The sequence below is a fragment of the Podarcis cretensis genome, assembly GCF_951804945.1.
Source record: "Podarcis cretensis genome assembly, chromosome: 8".
Lineage (NCBI taxonomy): Eukaryota > Metazoa > Chordata > Lepidosauria > Squamata > Lacertidae > Podarcis > Podarcis cretensis.
In genome coordinates this window covers 87,716,259-87,743,427 of record NC_137177.1, presented here as the reverse complement: position 1 = coordinate 87,743,427, position 27,169 = coordinate 87,716,259, and the positions used below count along the sequence as shown (strand labels likewise).

General features: G+C 46.1%; 1 protein-coding gene across 3 annotated transcripts in view; it reads right to left on the bottom strand.

The window, feature by feature from the left end:
• The window catches only part of DMTN (dematin actin binding protein), a 60,369-nt gene that overhangs the window by 3,893 nt on the left and 29,307 nt on the right, over positions 1 to 27,169 (bottom strand). For 2 of the 3 annotated variants that reach the window (XM_079987578.1, XM_079987576.1), the window contains exons 4-12: positions 18,441 to 18,515; positions 16,459 to 16,608; positions 14,720 to 14,764; positions 13,988 to 14,099; positions 11,868 to 11,924; positions 11,614 to 11,769; positions 6,311 to 6,420; positions 6,099 to 6,204; positions 1,862 to 1,926 (exon numbers count right to left, since the gene is read on the bottom strand). In XM_079987578.1, the coding sequence (XP_079843704.1) occupies positions 1,862 to 1,926; positions 6,099 to 6,204; positions 6,311 to 6,420; positions 11,614 to 11,769; positions 11,868 to 11,924; positions 13,988 to 14,099; positions 14,720 to 14,764; positions 16,459 to 16,608; positions 18,441 to 18,515 (876 nt within the window). The remainder of the gene's footprint in view (positions 1 to 1,861; positions 1,927 to 6,098; positions 6,205 to 6,310; positions 6,421 to 11,613; positions 11,770 to 11,867; positions 11,925 to 13,987; positions 14,100 to 14,719; positions 14,765 to 16,458; positions 16,609 to 18,440; positions 18,516 to 27,169) is intronic. The other variant, XM_079987577.1, reaches the window with a different exon arrangement.

Below are 27,169 nucleotides of genomic sequence, written 5' to 3'. Positions count from 1 at the left end.
GACTGAGCAAGCTTTTCTACCTGCTCCAGAGGGGACGACCCAAATCACAGGGATTCAAAGGGCAAGAAAGGAGATTCCAATTAAATACAGTTGTACCTTGGAAATAAAATGGAATCCATTCTGGAAGTCCGTTCGACTTCCAAAACATTTGGAAGTCAAATCGCTGCTTCTGATTGGCCGCAGGAAGCTCCTGCGGCCAATCAGAAGCCGCAGAAGCCCCGTCGGATGTTCGGCTTCCAAAAGAATGTTTGCAAACTGGAACAATCACGTCTGGGTTTGCAGCATCCGGGAGCCAAAACGTCCAAGTTCCAGGGCGTTCGGGATCCAAGGTACGACTGTATTCGGAAGAACTTTCTGACTGTAAGAACAGTTTGACCCTTGGAAGAGACTCCCTTGGAACAGACCCTTGGAACAGACTCCCTTGGAAGACAGTGTTGGACCCTCCTTCCTTGGAGGTGCTTAGATGGCCATCTGTCAGGAATTCTTCAACTGTGGTTCCCTAGTCAGGGGTCAGCAAACTTTTTCAGCAGGGGGCCAGTCCACTGTCCCTCAGGCCTTGTGGGGGGCCAGACTATATTTTGGGGGGGAAATGAACGAATTCCTATGCCCCACAAACAACCCAGAGATGCATTTTAAATAAAAGGACACATTCTACTCATGTAGAAACACCAGGCTGGCCCCACAAATAACCCAGAGATGCATTTTAAATAAAAGGACACATTCTACTCATGTAGAAACACCAGGCTGGCCCCACAAATAACCCAGAGATGCATTTTAAATAAAAGGACACATTCTACTCATGAAAAAGCACGCTGATTCCTGGACCGTCCGTGGGCTGGATTTAGAAGGCGATTGGGCCGGATCTGGGCCCCGGGCCCTAGTTTGCCTACCCATGGACTAGATGATGCTCCAACTCCCTGTTGTTCCTTCCCAACTCTACAATTTTATGATTCTATGGTTTCAGAGTGGAAGCAGGCACCAGAGGGACGGGCACAATCTGGAAGGGCAGCCCTTCTTCTGATCATTGAGATGATTTCCACCGCCTCAGATTGGACTGTTCTGGAGCCCTCTCTGCACTGGCAAAAGCAAGGCTGCTTTCGTAAAAAGGAAACCTGAGGACTTCTAGATGTGTGGAATATGCATATTCCCTCCAAACAGCTTCACTTTTTCTACTTCCATCCAAGGGATAGAGCAGAGATGGGCAGTGTGTCTCAACTCAAGACCTGCACCCCATTGTGGATAATCTTCTAGGGTCTGCATTCAACGGAGCTCAGGGTGAGCGGCAAAACAGGTCAAAGCAGCAAATGCATTGGTCTCATTTCATAGCAGGCTACATACATTCCAGCAGCACAAAAGCCACACACAAACACCATTTCCAGGCAGGCAGGCAGGCAAGGGGCATTATATCATTTTATGGGCCCAATCCAGACCGTGAAAGCGCTTGTGGTGAATGCAATCATGGGTTGGGGAAAGTCCCAAGAGAAGAAAGGGGAAAGACAAAAGTCTCTGTCACAACACTAGAACTTGTGGAAGCTGAAGGAGTATGGTGGACTACGCCAAAATGGCAAAACTGACTGGGAAAATCAGAAGCAAGGAAGAGAAGAATTTTAAGAAGGAATGGGTAGAATTTATAATGTGCTCAAGAGAACACTGTAAACAATTTTAAAAACTTTGGCAGGACTTGAGTAATGCTTGTAACGTATGAAAAACAATAGAAAAATGGGTCATTATTCTTTTAACAAATTAGAGAAAATAAGATAAGCAGATAAAATAAAATAAAGGATTGATAATGGTAACCATGGAAGGGCAGAGGGTAGTCAAGGGAAGGTTGGAGGGCAGAGGCCCCTAACTGGCACCTTACCCTGGCGAGGGTGCTTCTCCCGTAGGCAGGAAGGGAGGAAGATTTCGAGCTTCCGCCGTGAAGAGCTGAAAAAAGAGGAAGAGCAGCAATTAATATGGCAGGGGAAAGGGCTCCTTTTAATCTGGGTTGAGCAACAGTTCAAGAACATGGGCAGATGGTAGTGCTGGAAGGGAGCTTGGAAAAGGGGCAGGCTGTGGGGCTGCTGCTCAGGGTGGCAACAAGACAAGGAGCTCTGGCCAAGGGACACACCTGCTGCTCTAGACCAGCCTTCCCCAACAGGGTGGCCCCAGCTGGTTTTGGACTACAGCTCCCATCAGCCCCGGGCAGCACAGCTCTTTGGTGCAAGGGCTGATGGGAGTGTGGCCAGGCTGGCAAGGATTGATGGGAGTTGTAGGCCACAACACTTGAAGGGCACCAGGGACAGCTCTCATGGGGCCAAATGCTCAGGCACACTTGCAGGAGGGCAGTTGCCTCTGTGTCTCCTGGGCTCTTTTGGCAAAACCTGCTTCTCCACACAGCACACAGCTGAACTGTGGAACTCTCTGCCACAGGATGCAATGAGAGCCACCAACCTTTAAAAGAGGGTTAGACAAATTCATATACACACTGCCTTGTGGGACATCTTTCGGAGAAGAAAAGGCTAAGGTGTAAAGCCTACACAAATCCCAAGTCCCTAAGACAGTAGGATGGTGTCTTGAATGCCTCCTTCCACAACTCCTGCAGCCAATCTGGTGTCAAATGTATTGCTCTGCTTTCCTTTAGACCACTCCAGTGAGGCTGAGGAACTCCAGACACGCTGCCCAGGCTTGCGTCACTTTGGCGCAGCTAACACAGCAAAAACAATACAAAACCAGTCTCTTCTTGCAGCCACAGCAGGCACTGTGGACACATGACCGCTGGAGGCACACTCCATTGTCTCTCGAGATGGACACAGTCATGGGGGAGAGGTACTATCTTTGAAGGTTCTGCTATGCCTTCACAGACAGAGGCAGCAGTGCTTCTGTATGACAGTTGCTGAAAACTGCAGGAGGGGAGAAAGTGCTCTTCTTCCCGCTTGCGGGTTTCCCACGGGCACCTGGTTGGCCACTGTGAGAACAGGGCGCTGGGACCAGATGCGCCATTCACTGGCCTGGTCCATCAGGCTCTTCTTATTCCCTGTCATTCATTCAGCCTGCATTGAGAACAGGGGTGGGCAATTCTGGGCACGGCTTGTTCACTCAGCCACTCTCCCCAGGAGAGGACAAAGTGGTGTCATGTTGTGTGCCAATCTCAACTTTTTCTATGGTTTTCTTCTGTAGATCATGGCAGGAGTACAGTTGGCCTAAACTTGATATAATACATATTGAAATTGAAATACTTTATTGTCACTTGTACTTGTATACAGTGAGATTACATGAGCACCCCCCACTCAGCTCTCTTAGTCTTAATTTCCCTCGTTTACACATCCACCAAACCCAAAAGTCAGTTGCCCTGTTGTTATCTTTTCATTCAGCAGCCTAACAGCCCATGGATAGAAGCTGTTCTTTACCCTGTTGGTGCGACTAGTCATGCTTCTATATCTTCGGCCCGAGGGCAGGAGATCAAGAAAGTGCCGGCCAGGCAAAATATATGAACAAGATGTGATGTGGAAACAGCAAGATAAGACTGGATAGAATTATGAACCCTGTTTGGACTGATTTGGATTGATTTGGACATTAACGCAGTAGCAAGAAGATGATCAGAATCCCCCTTCGGATCTTGAAATATGGGTCCCCCCAACAAAAATTTAAAATTCGGCTTTGTAATTCGGAATTTATGTGATGTGATTTAATTTGATTTGATTGGCCGGTTAATAAAAAATTATTTAAAGAAAGTGCCGGCCAGGCTGTGAATCATCCCTGAGAATTTTCCTCACTCTCCTGAGGCAACTTTCTTCCGCGATGTCATCCAGGGGATTCACGGGACAGCCCATAATATCTTGTGCTGTATTCACCACCCTCTGTAGGCACTTCCTATCAGTTGATGTCAAACTAGCGTACCACACCGTGATGCAGTATGAAAGGTCACTTTCTATTGTGGACCGGTAGAAGGAGATCATCAGATGTTGATTGACATCGTTCTTCTGCAATGCTCTGAGGAGAGGGAGTCTCTGTTGGGCTTTCCACCTGGGTTGTATTGATTTTCCAAGTAAGGTCTTCACTGAATAAACTCCTAGGAATTTAAAGGAAGAGACTCTCTCCACACATCCCTTCCCGATGTACAGTGGGGCTAGTTCTCCTCTCCTCCTCCAAAAGTCCAACACCATCTCCTTTATCTTGCTGATATTAAGGTGCAAGTTGTTCCCTAGGCACCATGTAGATATTTTTTGGACCTATATATATATACAGTGGTGCCTCGCAAGACGAAATTAATCCGTTCCGTGAGGCTCTTCGTATAGCGGTTTTTTCGTCTTGCAAAGCAAGCCCATTGACAGCTTAGCGGATTAGCGCTATTAGCGGTTTAGCGGCTTTTAGCGGATCAGCTGATAAGCGGCTTAGGGAAAGGGGGAAAAAAGGGGGGGGGAAACCCGCAGGAACTCTCAAGACATTTCGTCTTGCGAAGCAAGCCCATAGGGAAATTCGTTTTGCGAAGCGCCTCCAAAACGGAAAACCCTTTCGTCTAGTGGGTTTTCCTTCTTGCGAGGCGTTCGTCTTGCGGGGCACCACTGTATCTGCATGCAGAATGCCCCAGGATCAATCTCTGCCTGAAACCCTGGAAAGCGATTTCTTCCAGTCTGTGAAGGCAGTACTGAGCTAGATGGATCAGGTCTTGCATTCTTGGGTCTTGTGTTCTAAGCAGCTTGAAGGAGCCTCTCCACCCCTGTCGTTCAGCCCGGACACTGAGGTCCAGCTCCGAGGGCCTTCTGGTGGTTCCCTCGCTGTGAGAAGTGAAGTTACAGGGAACCAGGCAGAGGGCCTTCTTGGTAGTGGCGCCCATCCTGTGGAACTCCCTCCCGTTAGATTTAAAGGAAATAAACAACTATCTGACTGTTAGGAGACATCAGAAGGCAGCCTCCTTTAGGGAGGTTTTTACTGTTTGATTTTTTTGTGTGTTTTCAATACAGTGGTGCCCCGCAAGACGAATGCCTCGCAAGACGAAAAACCCACTACACGAAAGGGTTTTCCATTTTGGAGGTGCTTCGCAAAACAAATTTCCTATGGGCTTGCTTCGCAAGACGAAAATGTCTTGCAAGTTTTTCTGACTTTTTTTCCCTCCCCCCCCCCTTTTTCTAAGCCGCTAAGCCGCTAATAGCGCTAATCCGCTAATCCGTCAATGGGCTTGCTTCGCAAGACGAAAAAACTGCTAGACGAAGAGAATCGCGGAACGGATTCTTTTCGTCTTGCGAGGCACCACTGTATTCTGTTGGGAGCCATGCAGAGTAGCTGGGGAAACCCAGCCAGATGGGCAGGGTATAAATAAATTATTATTATTATTATTATTATTATTATTATTATTATGTGTGGCATAGCGGTTAAGAGTGTTAGCCGAGGACCTGGGAGACTGGGAGTCAAATCCCCACTCAGCCATCATGAATCTCACTGGGTGACCTAACCTGCCTGGCAGGGTCGTTGAGAGGATAAAAAAGGGAAGAAGAGAACAATGAATGTGCCAGGAGTTCAGCCTACACTTGAGTAGGACCCTGGCAGAGACACATGCCCGACTGGCATGTTCCCTCCCTCCTGGACAATCATTCAGAAGCTTCAGAAGTTTTCTTCTGCCCGAACATTACAGTGACCGATGCCAAACGACACCAGCACACTTAGAGATCTGCAGAGTTTGTGCACCTTGCGTGACAGACCTCAGTAACTCAGCATTTTGGCTAATCTACTTTATTTACATATAAACACACAAGGAGCACTGCAACATGGCTCCCTCTCTCTCTAGCATCAGACAGCAAAGAGAAAGAACAAAGGACAATAGTCCCACTTCACGGAACACAGTAACACAAACATCCTGTCTCCGTCACTTCTCACTCTGTGGAATGAAAACATACACCATCATGTGATAGACAGCAATCCCATGACTGCAGTCATGGAGCAGGAATTCTAACAGAGTGCTACCTTGAGGTCCTCGGAGGAAAAAGTGGATTATAAATGCAAACAAACAAAAAGGGGTGCACGAAAGATGTGCCCTTCCTGTTTTAGGACAAAAAGAATGAGAAGCATGGGAAATCAGCCCCTGGTTTTAGCAGGGGGTGGGGTGGGGGTTGCTTACTCACAGGAGTGGAAGGGCGTCCGGTCCGGAAGCGAACGGGTTTTCCTCCGGATGGGGAGAGACTTCTCCATCTCCTCCTTGAGGATGAGCTTGCCAAGGTTGGAGGCCACCTGGCGGAGAGATAGAGTGGGGGCGGGGAGCTCAGCCACACAAGGAGCCACCGGCAACCAGGAGCGCCCACACCCGGCTTCACCTGCCCCCAAGCCCCCTGCCCACCTTGCTCAGCTCTTGCTTCTGCAACTCTCGCAGGCTCCCCAGTTCTTCCGTGCTGTCCTCATCCTCGTCCTCGCCCCTTTTGGAGGCCATCCGCCGCCGCCACTCGGTCTCTGCAGAAAGACAAGGCAGGAGGGTGTCTCACACACGGCAGACAGCTTCTTGGGCGGAGGGTGTTCTCACCTTCAAAAATGACCCCCCCCCCCCCGATTTCAGAAGAGATCGTCCCCAGGTGAGTGTGCTTAGGGCCGAAACCTTATAGTAGCCATTTGAGGAGGGGAAGATGAAAGGGACCAAAGAGGGTGAAGCTATAAAGCCCTTAGTAACGTGGGGCCAAGGGACGCAGGTGGCGCTGTGGGTTAAAGCCTCAGCACCTAGGACTTGCCGATCGAAAGGTCGGCGGTTCGAATCCCTGCGGCGGGGTGCGCTCCCGCTGCTCGGTCCCAGCGCCTGCCAACCTAGCAGTTCGAAAGCACCTCCGGGTGCAAGTAGATAAATAGGGACCGCTTACCAGCGGGAAGGTAAACGGCGTTTCCGTGTGCGGCTCTGGCTCGCCAGAGCAGCGATGTCACGCTGGCCACGTGACCCGGAAGTGTCTCCGGACATCGCTGGCCCCTGGCCTCTTAAGTGAGATGGGCGCACAACCCCAGAGTCTGTCAAGACTGGCCCGTACGGGCAGGGGTACCTTTACCTTTTTAACGTGGGGCCAGTTTACCTGAGCCTCCACATGGATTACTTCACTGCTAGATTACTGCCATGTGCTCTGTATGGGGCTTGCCTTGCACGTGATCTGGAGGTTGCAATGAGTGTAGAATGCTGCAGCACAATTGCTGACAGGCTTTGGCAGCACAGAACACCTGCGTTGATGGCCAGGTTCAAGGGGTTGCTATTCTTATATCAACCACCCTTAACAACATGGGACCAAATAAATAAATAAATAAATCCTTCCAGTAGCACCTTAGAGACCAACTAAGTTTGTTCTTGGTATGAGCTTTCGTGTGCAAGTGTGCATGCACACAAAAGCTCATATCAAGAACAAACTTAGTTGGTCTCTAAGGTGCTACTATGGACTGCAAGAAGATCAAACCTATCCATTCTGAAGGAAATCAGCCCTGAGTGCTCACTGGAAGGACAGATCCTAAAGCTGAGGCTCCAATACTTTGCTGTTGTTTTTTAAATAATATTTATTAAAGTTTTAAATGTTACAGAAAGAAAAAGAGATAACTCCAGGTTAAACAAAAACTTAACAACACATCACAATAATGAAAAAAGAGAATAGGAAAAGAATTTTTTTTTAATAAAAAACAGAAAAACAGAAAAATAGAAACAATTAAAAAACACAACGAACCTTCCCAAAACTTATCTTTCATTTGCTTGTTTCCTTGACCTCCTCGCACCTCCCCTTCTAGTTCGGTTAGCTATTTCAGCAAATCCTTTCCATCTTTCCCAATTTTTATCCTATAATTTATCTTAATATAATGTAACTTTACCTTTCCTCCTTTCATCCATTAACAATCTTTACTTAATCCTTTATAATATTTCTGCTAAAGCCACATAACTTCATTCCAGCCTCCTTCTAACATTCCTTAATTTTACAATGTTTCTGTAAATAAACTTTAAATTTCTTCCAATCTTCTTCCACCGACTCTTCTCCCTGGTCTCGGATTCTGCCAGTCATTTCCGCCAATTCCATATAGTCCATTACTTGCACCTGCCATTCTTCCAAGGTGGGTAGATCTTGAGTCTTCCAATGCTTTGCAATGAGTATTCTTGCTGCTGCTGTAGCGTACATGAAGAAAGTTCTATCCTTCTTTGGCACCAATTGGCCGACCATGCCCAGGAGAAGGGCCTCTGGTTTCTTCAGAAAAGTGTATTTAAATACCTTTTTCATTTCATTGTAGATCATTTCCCAGAAAGTCTTAATCCTTGGGCATGTCCACCAAAGGTGAAAGAATGTGCCTTCAGTCTCTTTACATTTCCAACATTTATTATCGGGCAAATGATAAATTTTTGCAAGCTTGACTGGTGTCATGTACCACCTGTATATCATTTTCATTATATTCTCTCTTAAGGCATTGCATGCCGTAAACTTCATACCTGTGGCCCACAACTGTTCCCAGTCAGCCATTATAATATTATGTCCAACATCTTGTGCCCATTTAATCATAGCTGATTTCACCATTTCATCCTGAGTGTTCCATTTCAACACCAAGTTATAAATTCTTGACAAGTTCTTACTTTTGGGATCTAACAGTTCTATTTCCAATTTTGATTTTTCCACCTGGAAGCCAATTTTTTTGTCCAGATTATGTGCCTCCATTATTTGAGAATAATGGAGCCAATCTCGCACTCTATTTTTTAGTTTTTCAAAACTCTGTAGTTTTAATCTATCTCCCTCTTGTTCCAGAATTTCCCTTTTTCTGAGCTTTCGCTTCCATTGGTGATAACCACCTTGGGGTTTTATTTTCGAGCAAGTCCTTATTACTTATCCAGACGTTAAACAGTGCTTTTCTGACAATATGATTTTTAAACGCTTTATGTGCTTTGACCTTATCATGCCACCCAAATACGTTGTTAAAACCTTCTAGATCCAGCACGTCAGTATTTTCAAGAAGCAACCATTCTCTCAGCCAGTAAAAAGCGGCTGATTCATAATAAAGTTTAAGGTCTGGCAGGGCAAATCCACCTCTTTCTTTAGCATCAGTTAGTATCTTAAATTTTATTCGAGATTTCTTACCCTGCCAGACAAATCTAGAAATATCTCTCTGCCACTTCTTGAAACAATCCATTTTACCCAGAATTTGCAATGTCTGAAACAAAAACAGCATCCTAGGCAATACATTCATTTTTATCACAGCAATTCGGCCAAGCAATGATAGCTTCAGATTTGACCATATTTCTAAGTCCTTTTTCACCTCCATCCAACATTTTTCATAGTTATCCTTAAATAAGTTCACATTCTTGGCAGTCATATTGACCCCTAGGTATTTCACTTTCTTAACCAGTATTAATCCTGTCTCCTTCTGAAACCTCTCTCTCTTAATCACTGTTAGGTTTTTCTCTAAAACCTTAGTTTTCATTATGTTCAACTTAAAACCCGCTACCTGACCAAATTCTTGAATTAGTTCCAATACTCTTTTAGTACTAGACTCTGGCTCCTGTAATGTCAATACCAAATCATCAGCAAATGCTTTCAATTTGTACTGTTTAGCTCCGACTTGTATACCTTTAACCAATTGGTCCCTTCTAATCATGTTTAAAAGGACCTCCAGGACCAATATAAAAAGCAATGGAGAGATTGGGCAACCTTGTCGTGTTCCTTTCTCTATCTTAAATTCTTCTGTCACTACATTATTCACAATTAATTTAGCCTTTTGTTCTGAGTAAATTGCACCTATACCATTTCCAAACCCTTGACCAACCCCCATCCCTTGTAATTTTTTCTTCATGAAACTCCAAGAAATGTTGTCAAAGGCTTTCTCTGCGTCCACAAATATCAGAACTGCTTTAGTATTAATATTCACTTGTAATTTCTCTAAGATATTAATTACCGTATGTTCCGAGGATCCAATACTTTGGCCACCTCATGAGAAGAGAAGACTCCCTGGAAAAGACCCTGATGCTGGGAAAGATGGAGGGCACAAGGAGAAGGGGACGACAGAGGACGAGATGGTGGGACAGTGTTCTCAAAGCTACCAGCATGAGTTTGACCAAACTGCAGGAGCCAGTGGAAGACAGGAGTGCCTGGTGTGCTCTGGTCCAGGGGGTCACGAAGAGGCGGACACGACTAAACGACTAAACAACAACAACAAGGTGCTACTGGAAGGATTTTATTATTATTATTTTGTTTTGACTATGGCAGACCAACATGGCTACCTACCTGGAACTAGGACATGGGACCAGTTTGCCTGCGAGATCACCTCACCCTATATATGTCTGCTCAGCCGCCACATTCTGTGCAGCTGGCATTATTACAGGGCTATATAATACCTGTTCTTCACTTGTAAGAAACTGGTCATTTAGTGTGGCAGCGCCTGCACTGTGGAACTCCTTGCCTATTGAGATCAGGCGGGCACCTTCACTGTATTCTTTTGGGTGCCTGCTGAAAACATTCTTGTTTAGACAAGCCTGCCCAGGCATGTAGAATGGTGATGTATGTTTTAATCTGCTTTTATTTATTTATTTTGAAGGTTGTAAATAGCTGTTTTGTAAATGCAAAAGATCTCGCAAGGAATCGCTACCGTTTAAAACTGCCAGTACGAAGCAGCAACCCCATCAAAGAAAAGGAAAGCAGTATCCAGCCTCTGCTCGATTCTTTTCCTCATTATCCAACTTCCTCTATGCTAATCTCTCACAAGCAAACTTGAAAGACTTGTTATCACCTCATTCGTTTTTCCAGAAAAAGGAGACCAATTAATTGCCTGGGCACCTTGCCAGATGGCATCATTGCTCCAGTTCTGGGGGGAAAGCCCCACAGCTATGCTTCCTCTCCATTCCCCCATCCACTACCCCACTGGCTGACAGAAAACCACAGCAAGTACCATCTGCCCGATAATAAATGTTGGAAATGTAAAGAGACTGAAGGTACATTCTTTCACCTTTGGTGGACGTGCCCAAGGATTAAGGCTTTCTGGGAGATGATCTATAATGAAATGAAAAAGGTATTTAAATATACTTTCCTGAAGAAACCAGAGGCCTTTCTCCTGGGCATAGTCGGCCAATTGGTGGCAAAGAAGGATAGAACTTTATTTATGTATGCTACAGCAGCAGCAAGAATACTCATTGCAAAGCATTGAAAGACTCAAGATCTACCCACCTTGGAAGAATGGCAGATGCAAGTAATGGACTATATGGAACTGGCGGAAATGACTGGCAGAATCCGAGACCAGGGAGAAGAGTTGGTGGAAGAAGATTGGAGGAAATTTAAATTTTATTTGCAGAAGCATTGTAAAATTTTTGAATGTTGATGTCATTGAAATGAAATGAAGGGGTTCTAGTATTAGGGTAAAAATGGATTGATATTACATGAAAGCTTGAAGCTATAATATGTGAAAAAGAATAATATGAATTTGCTGAACTAATTTCTAAGTGGAATACAAAAAAGGGAGGCGTGAGGAAGTCAGGAAAATAAGTCAACTAAAGAGGAGAAACTAGAAAAAAATCGTTTGTGTTTTTGTATTTTTGTTTTTCTGTGTCTTTGTATTTTTTCTTGTGCTTTTTGTTTTTGTTGAATTCTTTTTTTGTTATGAAAAGTTAATATATATCTTAAAAAAAGAAAAAAGAAAACCACAGCAAGGACCACCTACCCACAACTGCCAAGGAGGGCGGGCACGGCCAGTAGTCCGTCTCAATCTTGGCCGGCTGGTTGGGGTCGGGTGGCTGGGCAGCCGGGAACTTGGAGGATTCGATGATCAGGTCCTCGATCAGGTGCTTGCTCTGCGGGGTTGGCGTCACCGACTGCTCTGCAAGGTGCAAAGGGGGGGGGCAGGTGACTCTGAGCCTCTGCTATGTGTAGCCCCACCTTTGCCCACCCCAGAGGGCACCAGGGAGCACGACCTACCTCTCTGCTTGTAGATGGGGGGCTTCTTGTAGATGTTCATCTCTGCCGTGTTGGTATCTGGGGAAGGAACAGGGAGGTGCTTAGGAGATGCAGCAACTGGTTTTTGGGGCCACTTCTCAGGGAGACCCGAGGGTGGATTCCCAGCCTGCTGCTGCCCATATTTCTCCTTTTAAAGGTAAAGGGACCCCTGACCATTAGGTCCAGTCGTGACCGACTCTGGGGTTGCGGCGCTCAACTCGCTTTATTGGCCAAGGGAGCCGGCGTACAGCTTCCAGGTCATGTGGCCAGCATGACTAAGCCGCTTCTGGCAAACCAGAACAGCGCACGGAAACGCCGTTTACCTTCCCGCCGTAGCGGTAGCTATTTATCTACTTGCACTTTGACGTGCTTTTGAACTGCTAGGTTGGCAGGAGCAGGGACCGAGCAACGGGAGCTCACCCCATCACGGGGATTCAAACCGCCGACCTTCTGATTGGCAAGCCCTAGGTTCTGCGGTTTAACCCACAGCGCCACCTGCGTCCCTGTAAACCAAGGTACCACTGTAATAATAATAAACAACTCTCATCATACCCAGGGTAGCAAAGGCTGCCCCAACGTAGAAGAGTTACAATACCACAGAGGGGGTTTCCATGAAGCTGCTTTGGAGAAGGACGGAAGGACACAGGTTAAATATTCCCTGCCTGAAACCTGGAGAACAGCTGCCAGTCACTGGACTGTAGGTAACAGTGAGCAGGACAGGCCAATGGCCTGACTCAGTACATTTAAGGCAGCTTGCTATGCTCCAGGGTTGAAGGGCCTGGCCCAGGGGAGTTCTAGGTAGAGGGGAGCAAGGCAGATTTTAGGCCACATAAAAGGAGAAATATAAGGGACGCGGGTGGCGCTGTGGGTTAAACTACAGAGCCTAGGACTTGCTGATCAGAAGGTTGGCGGTTCGAATACCCGCGATGGGGTGAGCTCCCGTTGCTCAGTCCCAGCTCCTGCCAAACTAGCAGTTCGAAAGCACTGGGGTCGTTTTACTTTACCTTTACCTTGGTTTACAAACTTAATCCGTTCCGGAAGTCCGTTCTTAAACCAAAGCATTCTTAAACCAAGGCATGCTTTCCCATAGCAGCGGGGGACTCAATTTACAAATGGAACACACTCAACAGGAAGCGAAACATGTTCTTATTCCAAGGCATAGTTCACAAACCAAAACACCTACTTCTGGGTTTGCAGCGTTCTTAATCCAAGTTGTTCATAAACTAAGCTATTCTTAAACCAAGGTACCACTGTATTATTATTATCATCTTCATCATCTTTTATATCCTGTCGTTTCCCCAGACTGGGACTCAAGGCAGCTTACACAAATTAAAACACCACCAATTAAATAAGTTAAGAAATATATAAAAAGTAATTTAACTCTAAGAGAATTAAAGCAGTTTAAAAAACTCGTCTATTAAAATACAAATAATAAAACAGCACAGCACTTATTAAAAGCCCTTTCCTTAAAAAACAACAGTCTGTTCCCAAAGGCCTGTTGGAATAAGAAGGTCTCTGCCTGCTGGCAGAAGGACCGCCAGGAGGGGGCCCGCCTGGCTTCTCCAGGGAGGGAGTTGTAAAATCAGGGAGCAGCCACCAAGAAGGCCCTCTCCTGCGTCCCCCCACCAAGTGGGCCTGTGAGGGTAGTGGAACTAGGAGAAGGACCTCCCCTCAAGATCTCAAAACCCGGGCAGGTTCTTATAAGGGAATATGGTCCTTCAGAGAGCCTGGGCTTAAGTCATATAGGGCTTTATAGGCCACGACCAGCACTTTCAATTGTGTTCAGGAACAGATTGGCAGCTAGCAGAGCTGTTCTAACAAGGGGGTCAATATTCTGTCTGGCTGAAGATCTCTGAGCCAGCTGACATTTCTCAGCCCTTTTCAAAGGCACGTAGCGTGTGATTGCTGCATTGCAGGGGCTGGACTAGATGGCCTTTGGGGGTCCCTTCCAACTCGCTACAATTCTATGACTGAGACCCCCCGGAGAGGCTGCAGCTGATGGAGGGCAGGGAAGGGTCTGGGGGAGCAGTCTAAGGCGTGGGTGGGGGTGTCAGGGAAAGCCTGAAGCCGCCTTTGGCAAGGGGGGGGGCGTGTGGCCCTACCAGGGCGGTGGAAATGATGGACTCCGCTGCGGCTGCTGCTGCTGGTTCGGCGGCTGCCAGGCTGGGAGGCATTGCCTGGAGACTTGCTCTCCTCCATCCAGTCACGAGTGACCTGTGGGCAGAGCAAAGGAGGTCAGAGGAGGCCAGCAGTCTGGTTTCAGGGCCGGCCCAAGACATTTTGCCGCCTGAGGCAAAAGGGGAGAAAATAGCAGGCAGGTGGCAACAGTTGCTCTGCTCTTCCCTGGTGGCAGCTGCGAGCTACAAGCACAGGGGGCAGCGGGCGGAAGGCTCATGGGGTCCCCAGATCTGCAGCTCCCCCCAGCCGTCTCCAGCCTGCAGCCTGAGGCAGCTGCCTCATCGGCAGTAACGGGTGGGCCGGCCCCGGCCTGAATTGCCACACAGCCCTTTCCCTCCCGTTGCAGAAGACCAGCCTGTACCCTGCCGTCCACCAAGAGACTGGCAGCGGCCGAGGAGCTGTGCTGGCCTGTCGTTTGGCAAGGAATCTTGCAAACCGGCTTGCCTCTTGGCCAGAGGGCTTCTGGAGCTGACAGGCCCCGGTGCGCTGAGCTCAATTGCTGCCCGTGCAGATGCAGGAACAGATCCCTCTCCCCTCCGTCGCACTGACAGCCTTGCACATCTCTTCCCCACTCCCTCCCTCCCACTGGCCTCTTCTCTGCTCTTGGTAACCCATCTTGGAAACCCATCTCCAAGGCAACCTTGAGAAACACTTACTTCTGGAGAAGGAGGAGGAGAGAGGGATTTGGGCGAGAGGGAGCGCTGCAGAAGGGAGTCAAGAGAGAGAGAGAGAGAACTTCATTTGATGCCGCTCACATCTGAGTCATCTATTACGTCTAAAAGGCTTTCTTACAAAAGATGGAGCAAGCTTGTTTTCTGCCTCTCCGGAGATTCAGATTCCATGAAAGGAGATTCTGGTTAAAGCATCGGAAGAACTTTCTGAGGGTAAGAGCCATTTGACAATGGAAGCGACTCCCTTGGAACGTGGCAAAATCTCCTTCATTGGAGGTTTATAACAGAGCTTGAGTCATGTATGATCTAGTTGAGATTCCAGCATTTCAGGGGGTTGGACTAGATGAGCCTTAGGGTCCCTTCCACCATAGTTTTCTATGATTCTGTGTCTATACTGCAAGCCACAGCGGGGCTTGTGGAACACAAAAACCTCACAGTATTAATTAGCCAGCCATTACAGAACTGGCCTTACTGTTTCCTTTTTTAAAAAAATAATATATTTTTATTAGTTTTTTTCAACATATCATTTCCAACATTCATAAAACATAATTTCTTATCTTATACAATATTTTTGACTTCCGTCAACTCCTCTAATGATTTTCCATTTTTATCACTTATTCTGCATTTCTTAATTTCTCTATTACTTTTAATTATCATTAACTAATAATTCTCCAGGGACGTGGGTGGCGCTGTGGGTTAAACCACAGAGCCTAAGACTTGACGATCAGAAGGTCGGCAGTTCGAATCCCTGCGACGGGGTGAGCTCCTGTTGCTCTGTCCCTGCTCCTGCCAACCTAGCAGTTTGAAAGCACATCAACGTGCAAGTAGATAAATAGGTACCGCTCCGGCGGGAAGGTAAACGGCATTTCTGTGCGCTGCTCTGGTTCACCAGAAGCGGCTTAGTCATGCTGGCCACATGACCTGGAAGCTGTACGCTGGCTCCCTCGGCCAATAAAGCGAGATGAGCGCCGCAACCCCAGAGTCGATCACGACTGGACCTAATGGTCAGGGGCCCCTTTACCTTTACTTTTAGTAATTCTCCTCAAAGTCTTTCTTGCAATATTTCAAATAATCCTCCTTACAGAACTTCTTGCAATCCTACTAGCGTAATCTGTTCATTACAATTACTTTTCAAATAGTTCGTATATTTACTCCAGTTTCTAAGAATCTCTGGTCCCGCAAGTTTCGAATCCTTCCTGTTAATTTACAGTGGTGCCCCGCAAGACGAACGCCTCGCAAGACGGAAAACCCGCTAGACGAAAGGGTTTTCCGTTTTGGAGGCGCTTCGCAAAACGAATTTCCTATGGGCTTGCTTCGCAAGACGAAAATGTCTTGCGAGTTCCTGCGGGGTTTTTTTCCTCCCCCCCCCCTTTTTCTAAGCAGCTAAGCCGCTTATCTGCTTATCCGCTAAGCCACTAAAAGCCGCTAATAGCCGCTAATAGCGCTAATCCGCTAAGCCGTCAATGGGCTTACTTTGCAAGACGAAAAAAAACCGCTAGACGAAGACACTCGCGGAACGGATTAATTTCGTCTTGCGAGGCACCACTGTATCTAACTCGGCATAGTCCATCAGTTTCATCCTCCATTCCTCTTTCGTCGGGCCTTGCTGTTTCCTAACAACTCCTACAGTATCACAACCTCAAAATAGCTTTTGCTACGGTACTCTGGGCAAAGCAAAGGACCCACCCACCCCAGGCCCAGAAAGGGGAGTTGGGCTGGCCTACCTCTCGACTCCTTGGCCTCTCCACGTGGTCCAGGAGGGAGTAGGTAAAGTGGGGCTCATAGATCATCAAGTCGGGGCGCTCTATGTCCAGGATCGCCTTGTCTTTGGGGATTGCTGCTAAGTCCTTGTAGACTTCATTGTCCATTTTTGCCTGGGAAGGAAGACAGAAGCATCAGCGTTCCAGGTCTTGATTCAGGAAGCATTCAAATACACACTCTCACTTACAAAACCAAACCTAAAGCTATATTACGTTGCACAACATATTAATTTGTCAATGGATCTGGATATTCGAGCCGACTTAAAAGCTACAAACTTTTGAGCCTGGTTGCCTACATTAAATATCATGGGGTAGAAACACAGCTAGACCAAAGCAAACAATCTCTTTTTGTTAACAAATTGGTTGAAAATATGATATGGCAGCCATCTTCAAATATCTCAAAGGCTGTCACATGGAAGTTGGAGCAAGTTTGTTTTCTCCTGCTCTAGAGGGTAGGACTCGAACCAATGGCTTCAAATCACACAAAAGGAGATTCTGACTAAACATCAGGAAGGACTTTCTGTTAAGAGCTGTTTGACAATGGAATGGATTCCCTCCTCTGCACACCTTCCAGCTTCTCAATATCCTTCTTAAACTGTGGTACCCAGAACTGGACACAGTACTCCAGGTGTGGTCTGACCCAAGCAAAATAAAGCAGGATTATTACTCCCTTGATCTGGAGACTGGACCTCTGCTGAATAGAATTAGCTTTGCTTGCTGCTGCATCACACTGTTGGGTGATGGAGAAATGCTATTGGGTGATCTCTCTATCTTCTCCACGCAGAGGACCAAATACCTGCTGGTTCATCCTGAGCTTTGGCCCGCCTGACCTTTCTCCCTGCAGCTGTTGGCTACTTATGTATACTCTTCCTTCCTTCATAATTTTCCCTTTCTCCCATTTCTTATTCATGCCCTTCTTAAATCTTAGCTCATCTGTAACCAGCCACATTGGTTTCCCTGCTCCAGCCACCCCACAAGTTTCTGTGGGATGTAATCCACTGAGAGCAGGCAAGTGCAACATTCCTTGGATTGCTAGAGAAGACATGCGAAGGCATGTTTGGTCCAGCCAGTCAAAACTTCCTGTTCCTCCTGGCTGGAGCATCCTTCCTTTTGCATGTGATAGAAGGTGGGTGTGACCTAACCTGTCCAGGTAACAAAAGGACGAGTCACACAGCACACCTCTCTCTTTTTCACTTCCTTTGTCGTTTGACCAGCTTTTAGCGAAGACTCAGCTTCTCAGCTAGCAAAAGCACTGGGATTATTCCCCCATATGGGGTAGATCCACATGTACATATTTGTAACTAAGTCTGCCTTCAGGGATCCAACTGTGAACTGATGTAAGTAAACTTCTTTTATTGACTTTGAATAAGATTGTGGTGCCTTTATTCTTTTAAGAGGGATTCAAGGGAACTTACCAGGAACGTACAATTCAATCTAACACAGATAATAGTGAGAAGCTTACACAAGCCTGCAACCAGCTATCTGCTGTGCATGTAAAAGGGGAATGTAAACTCTGTTAAGTAAAGGAACTTGCTAGCACAAGTTAGGAAGGATATTAATAAACAATAGTTTCCAGCCCCAGTGTGGGTCTCAGCTTCGGCCAGGTCGGGTGTACCTGCCTTACCTGCTGCCGATGGCATGGTTTTGACCTTTTCTGGTTCTGCTCCTGCTGTAGTCTTGCATTCCTGCTATGGTGCTAAGCTTTTTAGTGTTTCGAATGAAGCCCCAGAAGGATGTTTGCTGGAGAATCATAGAAGAGTTGGGAGGGACCCTGAGAATCATCTAATACAACCCCCTGCAAGGCAGGAATACGCAGTTGCCCCATACGGGGATGGAACCTGCAACCTTGGCATTGTCAGCACCACGCTCTAATCAGCTGAGAGATCCATGCATGGAGGTGAGGTATCATTTAAAAGCAAAGAGTCCATCTGCATGGTACTACTCACCACAGTGCTGGAGGGTGACCCAGGGACGCTGGAGCCCCGGGAAGAGCAGAGGCTCCCTGGGGACGTCAGCTGGTGCTGGAGAGAGGGGGAAATACACGAGTCAGTAATGGACTATATGGAACTGGCGGAAATGACTGGCAGAATCTGAGACCAGGGAGAAGAGTTGGTGGAAGAAGATTGGAAGAAATTTAAAGATTATTTACAGAAACACTGTAAAATTAATGAATGTTAATATGATGTCGGAATGAAACGAAGCGGTTTTAGTAACAAGGTTAAAAAGGAATGTGTAAAAATGGATTGATAATAGATGAAAATATAATGTTATAATATGTTAAGATAAAGATAAGATAAGATAAAGAGCTAAGATAAAATAAAGAGGGAAAGGATTTGCTGAATTAACTATTCGAACAGGAAAACAAAAAAGCGAGGTGAGGGAGTCATGGAAACAAGTAAATGAATTGTAAGACATAGAAAGAGGGATTTATTTTTAACTGTTTTTATTTTTTCTGTATTCTGCATTTCTTGTATTGTATTGTATTGTATAGTATTGTTTAATTCTTTTTCTTTTCTTTTGTAATCTTTAAATTGTTAATAAATATTATTTTTTAAAAAAAGAAAAGAAAAGAAAAGACACGAGTCAGATGGGATGTGACAAGCAAAGAACTCCTTTCTCATCTCTTAACAGCAGCAGCCCAGGGTTGCATTGCCGAACCCTGGAAGGCCTTTGATCTCAATAATTTGGATTGCTGGTGTTCAAGGGTTTGGCAAACCGCCCTTCTTTAAAAAAATAAATAAAAAAATTATTGACTGTTTTCACATAACAAATGATTCCAGAAAATAATCTTCATTATATTTTCCCCCATTCCCCCCTCCCCCTCCCCCCCCCTCCCCCCTACGACTTCCCTCAGCTCCTCTCTCTGATTTTTTAACACATATTATTCTCTATAATAATATGTTATAAAAATGTAAAGATCCTCAATAAGTTTGTGTATGTTTATTCGGCAAACCGCCCTTCTTGAAAAGAAATCCCCTAAACCAGTTGTGCCCAAACTTTTTTCAAAGAGGGCCAGATTGAATGAAGTGAAGGGCCGTGAGGGCCAAACAAAGTTGTTGACTTTGTTGTTTTAGGGTTGAAGTTCTTGGGGGTATTTTTAGGATTTTACCCCAGGGGCCGGATCAAACCTACCGGTGGGCCAGATTAACCCCCGAAACAGACTTTAGAAATGCCTGCCCTAAACTAAACGTACCTAAAGAGCCGAGCTCAAATAACCTTTTTGAATATACAGTCTATATATGACATGATGTTATTTCTTACACAGCGCCAACAGTACAACAGTGTCTGGCTCCCTCAAGACTAAAAAGGACCTTTGTTCTAAGGAATGGTGGAACTCACAGGTGGAGAAGGCTTATATTTTTAACAAATCTTTGTTATTTCTAACGGGAACCTTTGTATGAGTTAATACTTTATAATCCCTTTGGAGCTGTCCTTCCAGACTGTGGTGCTTTACGGTTTAAATATTTGATTATTTGTTTTTCCTTTCTCTTTGTTATGTTTGTAGGGTTGTTGTTTTCTTGGTTAGCAAATCAATATTTTTTTAAAAAAAAATCAGGGAACTGACTCAGATGGGGAGGAGGCTCTTCCACCAAGGGGACAATACTAGAGCAGGCATTATCAACCTGATACCATGTAGGAGATGGGGGGGGGGCGGAAGTGTTTTATGTTGAAGGATGGGGGGAAAAGAATCAGGCGTCTTGCCTCTTTGCTTTGTGGAGCCCTTGATGCACAGTCCAAATTAGTGCTCCGAAACACTCTAAAAAGGATGCCATTTTAAGGAAGGGGCACTGGGTGTGGATGGGCAGGTGGAGATTGACAGCAGTCACCTTATCCAAGGCAGCAGCCCATCAACAGCCACCAGGTGGCGCCGCTTCCCTAAAGGCCAGAATGTGTGGCCAAAAATTAGAACAGCTGCATTTGCAAGGGCTTTATGGCCATTCGAGAAGCTTCTTCCTCCCCATTAAATGTCACTACACACACACACACAGAGAGAGAGAGAGAGAGAGAGAGAGAGACATACATACATACAGACAGACAGACAGACAGACAGACAGAGCATTAGTGCATGAGAACAACACCTCTGGCCATGTATTTGTCTCCACTGAAATCCCATTGCAATCCATTGCAATTGTGGCTACCAGCAAATCCATCTGCCTGCCTCTTTCCTAGCGGCCACCAGCCCTGAGGCGTGGGAGGAGGAAGAGGAGAAGGGGAACCCCAGTTGTGGCTCATGGGGTGCCTTTTAGCCCCCCAGATATTGTTGACTAAAGGTGGTTGCTGCCCCAATGCCAAAAGGGAAGGGACTCTCTACTTTGGGGACTCCATGAAGGGGTAGCCTTCTTCCTCTTTTCCACCTGTATTTATGGAAAAGCAGGGTGGGAGGTTTCTATTGTGGAGGCTTGTGGGCAACGATTCATGTTCCCTCCCCAGGTAACGGCAGAAGGTATTGACCTCCCCATAAGATGCTTGGAAATTCTAATTTTTGTCCTCACTGCTGTTGAGTTTTGTTCCGTTTTTGATGGAACTGTTAATCTACTGATCAATCTGTGCTTGTACAGTGTTACCTCGGGTTACATACACTTCAGGTTACATACACTTCAGGTTACAGACTCTGCTAACCCAGAAATAGTACCTCGGGTTAAGAACTTTGCTTCAGGATGAGAACAGAAATCGTGCTCCGGCGGTGCGGCGGCAGCAGGAGGCCCCATTAGCTAAAGTGGTGCTTCAGGTTAAGAACAGTTTCAGGTTAAGAACAGACCTCCGGAACGAATTAAGTTCTTAACCCGAGGGACCACTGTATATTGTTTTCCTGCATATTTGTATTGTTATTTCATTTCATTTCTCTGGGCTGTGGGGTTAAAATATTCAACGAAGATCATTTTCTTCGCCGTTCCAGACTTTGGACTCCCATGAAACTTCCAAGGTCAGGGGGGGGGGGCTAATTTCACTGATGGGGTGTTAAAAATAGGTCAGTTCTGCTGCAGAAACACCAGCACAGGGGGACATCATCACAACACACAAAGAAACAGGCCAAGCGCAATCTGCTCGGCTTCCCTCCAACTTCCAACAACAGAGACCAAGGTGGGGGCAGCAAAGGAAATTCCTGTGATGTATAATGAAGGGGAAAGAGGAGGAAGAAGGGAAGGGGTGTCTGTTATCAGAGGCCAAAAGGAGAATTTTGCAAGGGGAGGAAAGGTTAAAAATTTGTGTGTGTGTGCCAAATGCGCAGAACTCTATGGAATTGTGTGTGTGCCAAATGCGCAGAACTCTATGGAAAAAATGTTGGGTGTCAGGCTAAAAGGGAACTTCTAATAAAATGTTTCTGTTCCAGACACTGGAGAGACCTGTCAGGAGTAAGCATGGGCCAATGGTACCAAACAGTATGGGAAACAGCCTTACTAGAAAAATTAGCCAATAAACTGAAACTGACACCGGGACAAACAGAAGAAGACACCTTCTTTATCACCTACACAGCCCAACAAGACAACGACAAAAATCCACCAACAGCATGCAAATCAATATGGCTAACCTGATCCAAAACACCCACCCACCCCACTCACACACGAAAACAAAGACCACCACAGCCAACCACAAATGAACAGCCACACCCTAGGCCAACCCCAACCTCTCTCACCACCAAAGGAACACAAGCGAACAGCAGAGAACCTGCACAAGCAACGCTGGCACCAAACCCTACATATATTAAGTAAAATAGAAACATCCCCCTTTTCTTCCTAATGTCTCAACAAATGAAACTGGTTTGTAAAAATGTTACATGGGGGGAAAAATACGAGAGAGAGATATTGCAAACACTTTTGTAAATCAAGAAAATCTTTAATAATAATAATAAAATATGTAGTAAAACGTTTCTTTTCAGTGACACAAAAGGAAGTCCTTCATGCAGTGCATGGTTAAACTTCCTAAACATTAGGAAGAACTTCCTGACAGTAAGAGCTGTTCGACAGTGGAATTTGCTGCCAAGGAGTGTGGTGGAGTCTCCTTCTTTGGAGGTCTTTAAGCAGAGGCTTGACAACCATATGTCAGGAGTGCTCTGATGGTGTTTCCTGCTTGGCAGGGGGTTGGACTCGATGGCCCTTGTGGTCTCTTCCAACTCTATGATTCTATGATTCTATGATTCTATGGAACTCCCTGCCACTGGAGGCAGTGATGGCCACCAGTCTAGAGGGCTTTAAAAGAGGATTAGACAAATTCATGGAGGAGAGCGCTATCGATGGCTACTAGCCAGGATGACTGCTCTGCATCCACAGTTGGAGGCAGTAATGCTTCTGAAGACCAGAGGATTGAAACTACAAGAGAAGATAACACTCTTTTCTTGCATCCTGCTTGCAAGGTTTCTCATGGGCGTCTGGTAAGCCAGTATGAGAACAGGATGCTGGACTAAACTTGGCCTGATCCAGCACGTTACATGGCAGAAGACTGAATGCAATCGCAGCTCCACCTTCCTGTATGGCTGCCAATAGATTAAAGGCTTGCATATGAGTTCATTAGGTAAAGGAAAAGGGACCCCTGACCATTAAGTCCAGTCGTGGCCGACTCTGGGGTTGCGGCGCTCATCTCGCTTTATTGGCTGAGGGAGCCGTCGTACAGCTTCCGGGTCATGTGGCCAGCAGGACTAAGCCGCTTCTGGTGAACCAGAGCAGCGCACGGAAACGCCGTTTACCTTCCCGCCGGAGTGGTACCTATTTATCTACTTGCACTTCATGCTTTCGAACTGCTAGGTTGGCAGGAGCAGGGACCGAGCAACGGGAGCTCACCCTGTTGCAGGGATTCAAACCGCCGACTTCTGATCGGCAAGCCCAGAGGCTCTGTGGTTTAACCCACAGCGCCACCCACGTCCCTATGAGTGCATTATTTTTTTTAATTAAAAAAAAATCCGCTTTTATCTTCTGTACATGCACAGCAGCAGCTGCTGGAAAGAAAGTCAATGCCACTCATTGGGGTGAAACGGAAATTTGCATTGGCCATGCAGGCAGCGTATTGAAAAGCCGTTTCCAGCAAGGATTTCCTTCCAGCAGGCACAGTAAACTCTGGCTTTGTCACAAATATACATTTGTATTCCCTCCTGCCAATCAGATGGGTTGCTGTGTGTCCCCAAAGCGCTGGTATCTGGGCAGAGCTGCTGAATCCCAGCCCCCTTGCAAATGTGCCACCAAAGGGGACTGGAGACTGACTGATAAGATTCTTGGCTATCCAGTCGGGGACAGAAACAGAAAACCTTTCTTAGAACCAGCTACACATCACAAAGCCGAGAGTGAGCCGGCTGCCAAGTTTCACTGCCTGGATGTTAAAAGGCAGGGTGGGGAGGGGCACACTGGAAAGCCAGTCTGCGAGATGGGGCAGTCTTTTTAAAATGTTTCAAATGAATACCTCGTTTGGCCTACAATATAATCCTACAAAAAGAATTGCGGAATAGATTGCTTTTTTTTGATCCAAGATATCTGGCAATGCTTCATAGCAGTCAAATTACAAAACAGAATACAGTGGTACCTCGGGTCACATACGCTTCAGGTTACATACGCTTCAGGTTACAGACTCCGCTAACCCAGAAATAGTACCTCAGGTTCAGAACTTTGCTTCAGGATGAGAACAGAAATCGTGCGGTGGCAGCGGGAGGCCCCATTAGCTAAAGTGGTGTTTCAGGTTAAGGACAGACCTCCGGAACGAATTAAGTACTTAACCCGAGGTACCACTGTAAAACCCTCCACATCTGACATTTGATCAGTGACTTCCATTTTAATGCAGCCTCGGTCATTTATTTCCTTCCTTCGGCAGCAAGGCCAAGACTCACTGCCCGCGGTAGCAGGGGGCTGGACTAGATGTCCCTCAGGGTCCCTTCCAACTATTCTATGCATCGCCCCCCAAAAGAGGACACCCATTTATGTAGGCTAATTTGTAAGTGTAAGTGCAAAACTATAAATAAGTACTATGGCTGAGAGAAAACTGAAGGGGCATCGCCTCACCGTCGTGGAAAAGACTGTGACCTCTTTTAACTAAACATCAGGAATAACTTTTTGACTGTAAGAGATGTTTGACAGTGGAATGGACTCCCTTGGAGGTTTCTAAACAGAGGTTGGGAGGGGAGGGCATCTGTCACAGACTATTTAGTGGTGATCGGTGCCAAATTTACATATAAGCTAAACAAGCTATAGCTTAGGGCCCCTCTCTCTCGGGGCTCCCCAAAAGATTAAAGGAAAAACAACAACTGGATGTACATTTCCAAAATGTAAGATTAAAAAGAAATAAAATAATACCTACATACAGCAATCATGTTTTGTGTTGTGTAGGCTCCTATGACGTAAGTCATGGGCCCCACCTGCTTGTCTGCTCACTCAAATATCACTGGTTTGCTCCTTTCTATATATAGGGTGCCTCCATTCTGCATGGATGGGTTGCATGGCAACATGTGCAAATGGCTTTAATTACCTATTAGGTCCATAAATTAATAATAATAATAATAATAATAATAATAATTATTATTATTATTATTATTATTATTATTATTTATTTGTACCCCGCCCATCTGGCTGGGTTTCCCCAGCCACTCTGGGCGGCTTCCAACAAAGATGAAAAATACACTAAAATGTCACATATTAAAATCTTCCCTGAACAGCCTTCAGATGTCTTCTGAATGTCAGGTAGTTGTTTATCGCTTTGACATCTGATGGGAGGGCGTTCCACAGGGCGGGCGCCACTACCGAGAAGGCCCTCTGCCTGGTTCCCTGTAACTTGGCTTCTCGCAATGAGGGAATCGCCAGAAGGCCCTCAGCACTGGACCTCAGTGTCCGGGCAGAACGATGGGCTTGGAGATGCTCCTTCAGGTATACTGGACCGAGGCCATTTAGGGCTTTAAAGGTCAGCACCAACTCTTTGAATTGTGCTCGGAAACGTACTAGGAGCCAATGTAGGTCTTTCAAGACCGGTGTTATATGGTCTCAGCGGCCGCTCCCAGTCACCAGTCTAGCTGCCGCATTCTGGATTAGTTGTAGTTTCTGGGTCACCTTCAAAGGTAGCCCCACGTAGAGTGCATTGCAGTAGTCCAAGCGGGAGATAACCAGAGCATGCACCACTCTGGCGAGACAGTCTGCAGGCAGGTAGGGTCTCAGCCTACGTACCAGATGGAGCTGGTAAACATATATAGCATATATTAACACAAATAACAGTGACAATTTGTTGTTGACAAAGGACAGCTGAAGATTTAAAGGGACCCATCACCTTCAGTAGCTTAGGGCTTCATCAAACCTAAATCCATCCCTGGTGTGATTCCTGCATTGCAGAGATTTGGAATAAATGAACCTTGGTCATTTTATAATTCCATCTGCCGGCCAAGCGCTGCTTCCTGCGAATGAGGAACTTTACGTGTTGCCCCCGCCCCTCCACAAACACATACAGCTTCTCTCCCTTCTTTGGGTCATCTTCAAACTGAGCTTTTACCTGACAGTCCTCCAAACAGAGGACTGTCCGCTGTCCCAAACGACACACAGCCCCTGTATTTCTGCCTCACGTCATTCTGCAGTCAGATTTTATTCCAACATGACAAACAGATAATTGCCTTTTCTTCCCCAAAGAGAGCTTGTTTCACAATTGCAAGTCCCCACAGATGCTAGAGCCTGTTCTCTAACAATATAAGCCACACCTCACACCTCCCAACCCTTAAGCAGGTGTTCCTTTATTACCCCTGGGGGTTTGTGATTATTATCATCATTGCAAGTATTAATCTTGCGGCAGTTATCAAACTTCCTCCAAGATCTGTGAACATTCTCCTTACAGCATCCTCAATGTAACCTAACAGAAGCCCTCCTGGAGCACCAGAAAATCATGGAGTATAGAGGGTTTTTTTTTTGCAGTGCCTGGCTGATTTATAAAAATACATCTGCAGTGATACCAACCTCTTCGACAGCTCCAAGATTCTGCATAATTTTTCCTTTTTCCCCTAGTCTGTCACAGAGAAGTGGGAAGAAGGCTTAGCAAGTGTCCCTGCTGGAGTGAGCTTTTCAGTGTCCACAGAATCATGGAAAGGTGGAACTGGAAGGGATCCCAAAAGTGATCAAGTCCAAACCCCTGCGATGCAGGAATGAAGTTGCCATCTATTGTAATCCTGTCAGCCTGTGCCTGAATGAACCAACCTGACCCCATTTCCAAAGGGACAGAGTTGCCTTTGCTTCACACCAGACATGGAATGTGTTTCAGTGCTGGCTCTGTATGTCCTACCGCCTTAAACTGGTGCCCCAAATGTCCTGGCTAAGCTTCCTATGAATATACAGCCAAAACTGGAGTTAGTACCCAGCCTGACTCCATGCTTTGTTTTCTGCCACTCACTTGCTGATTATCTCAGCCATGGCAAACATTTCAAGGTAGAACTTTATTTTTCTCTTTTCCCTTACTCCACTGCAATTCTACAGCCTTTTGTGTTTGTCAATAAGCCTATCTTCTTGATCACAGAAACCTAATCTGGGAGTATTTTAGCTGACCTTTTCTTCATGTTTTCATCTTTTTAGCCAAGCTAACCATTATCATTTATCATTAACTAACAATTTTCCAGGGACGCGGGTGGCGCTGTGAGTTAAACCACAGAGCCTAGGGCTTGCCGATCTGAAGGTCGGTGGTTCGAATCCCTGCGACGAGGTGAGTTCCCGTTGCTCGGTCCCTGCTCCTG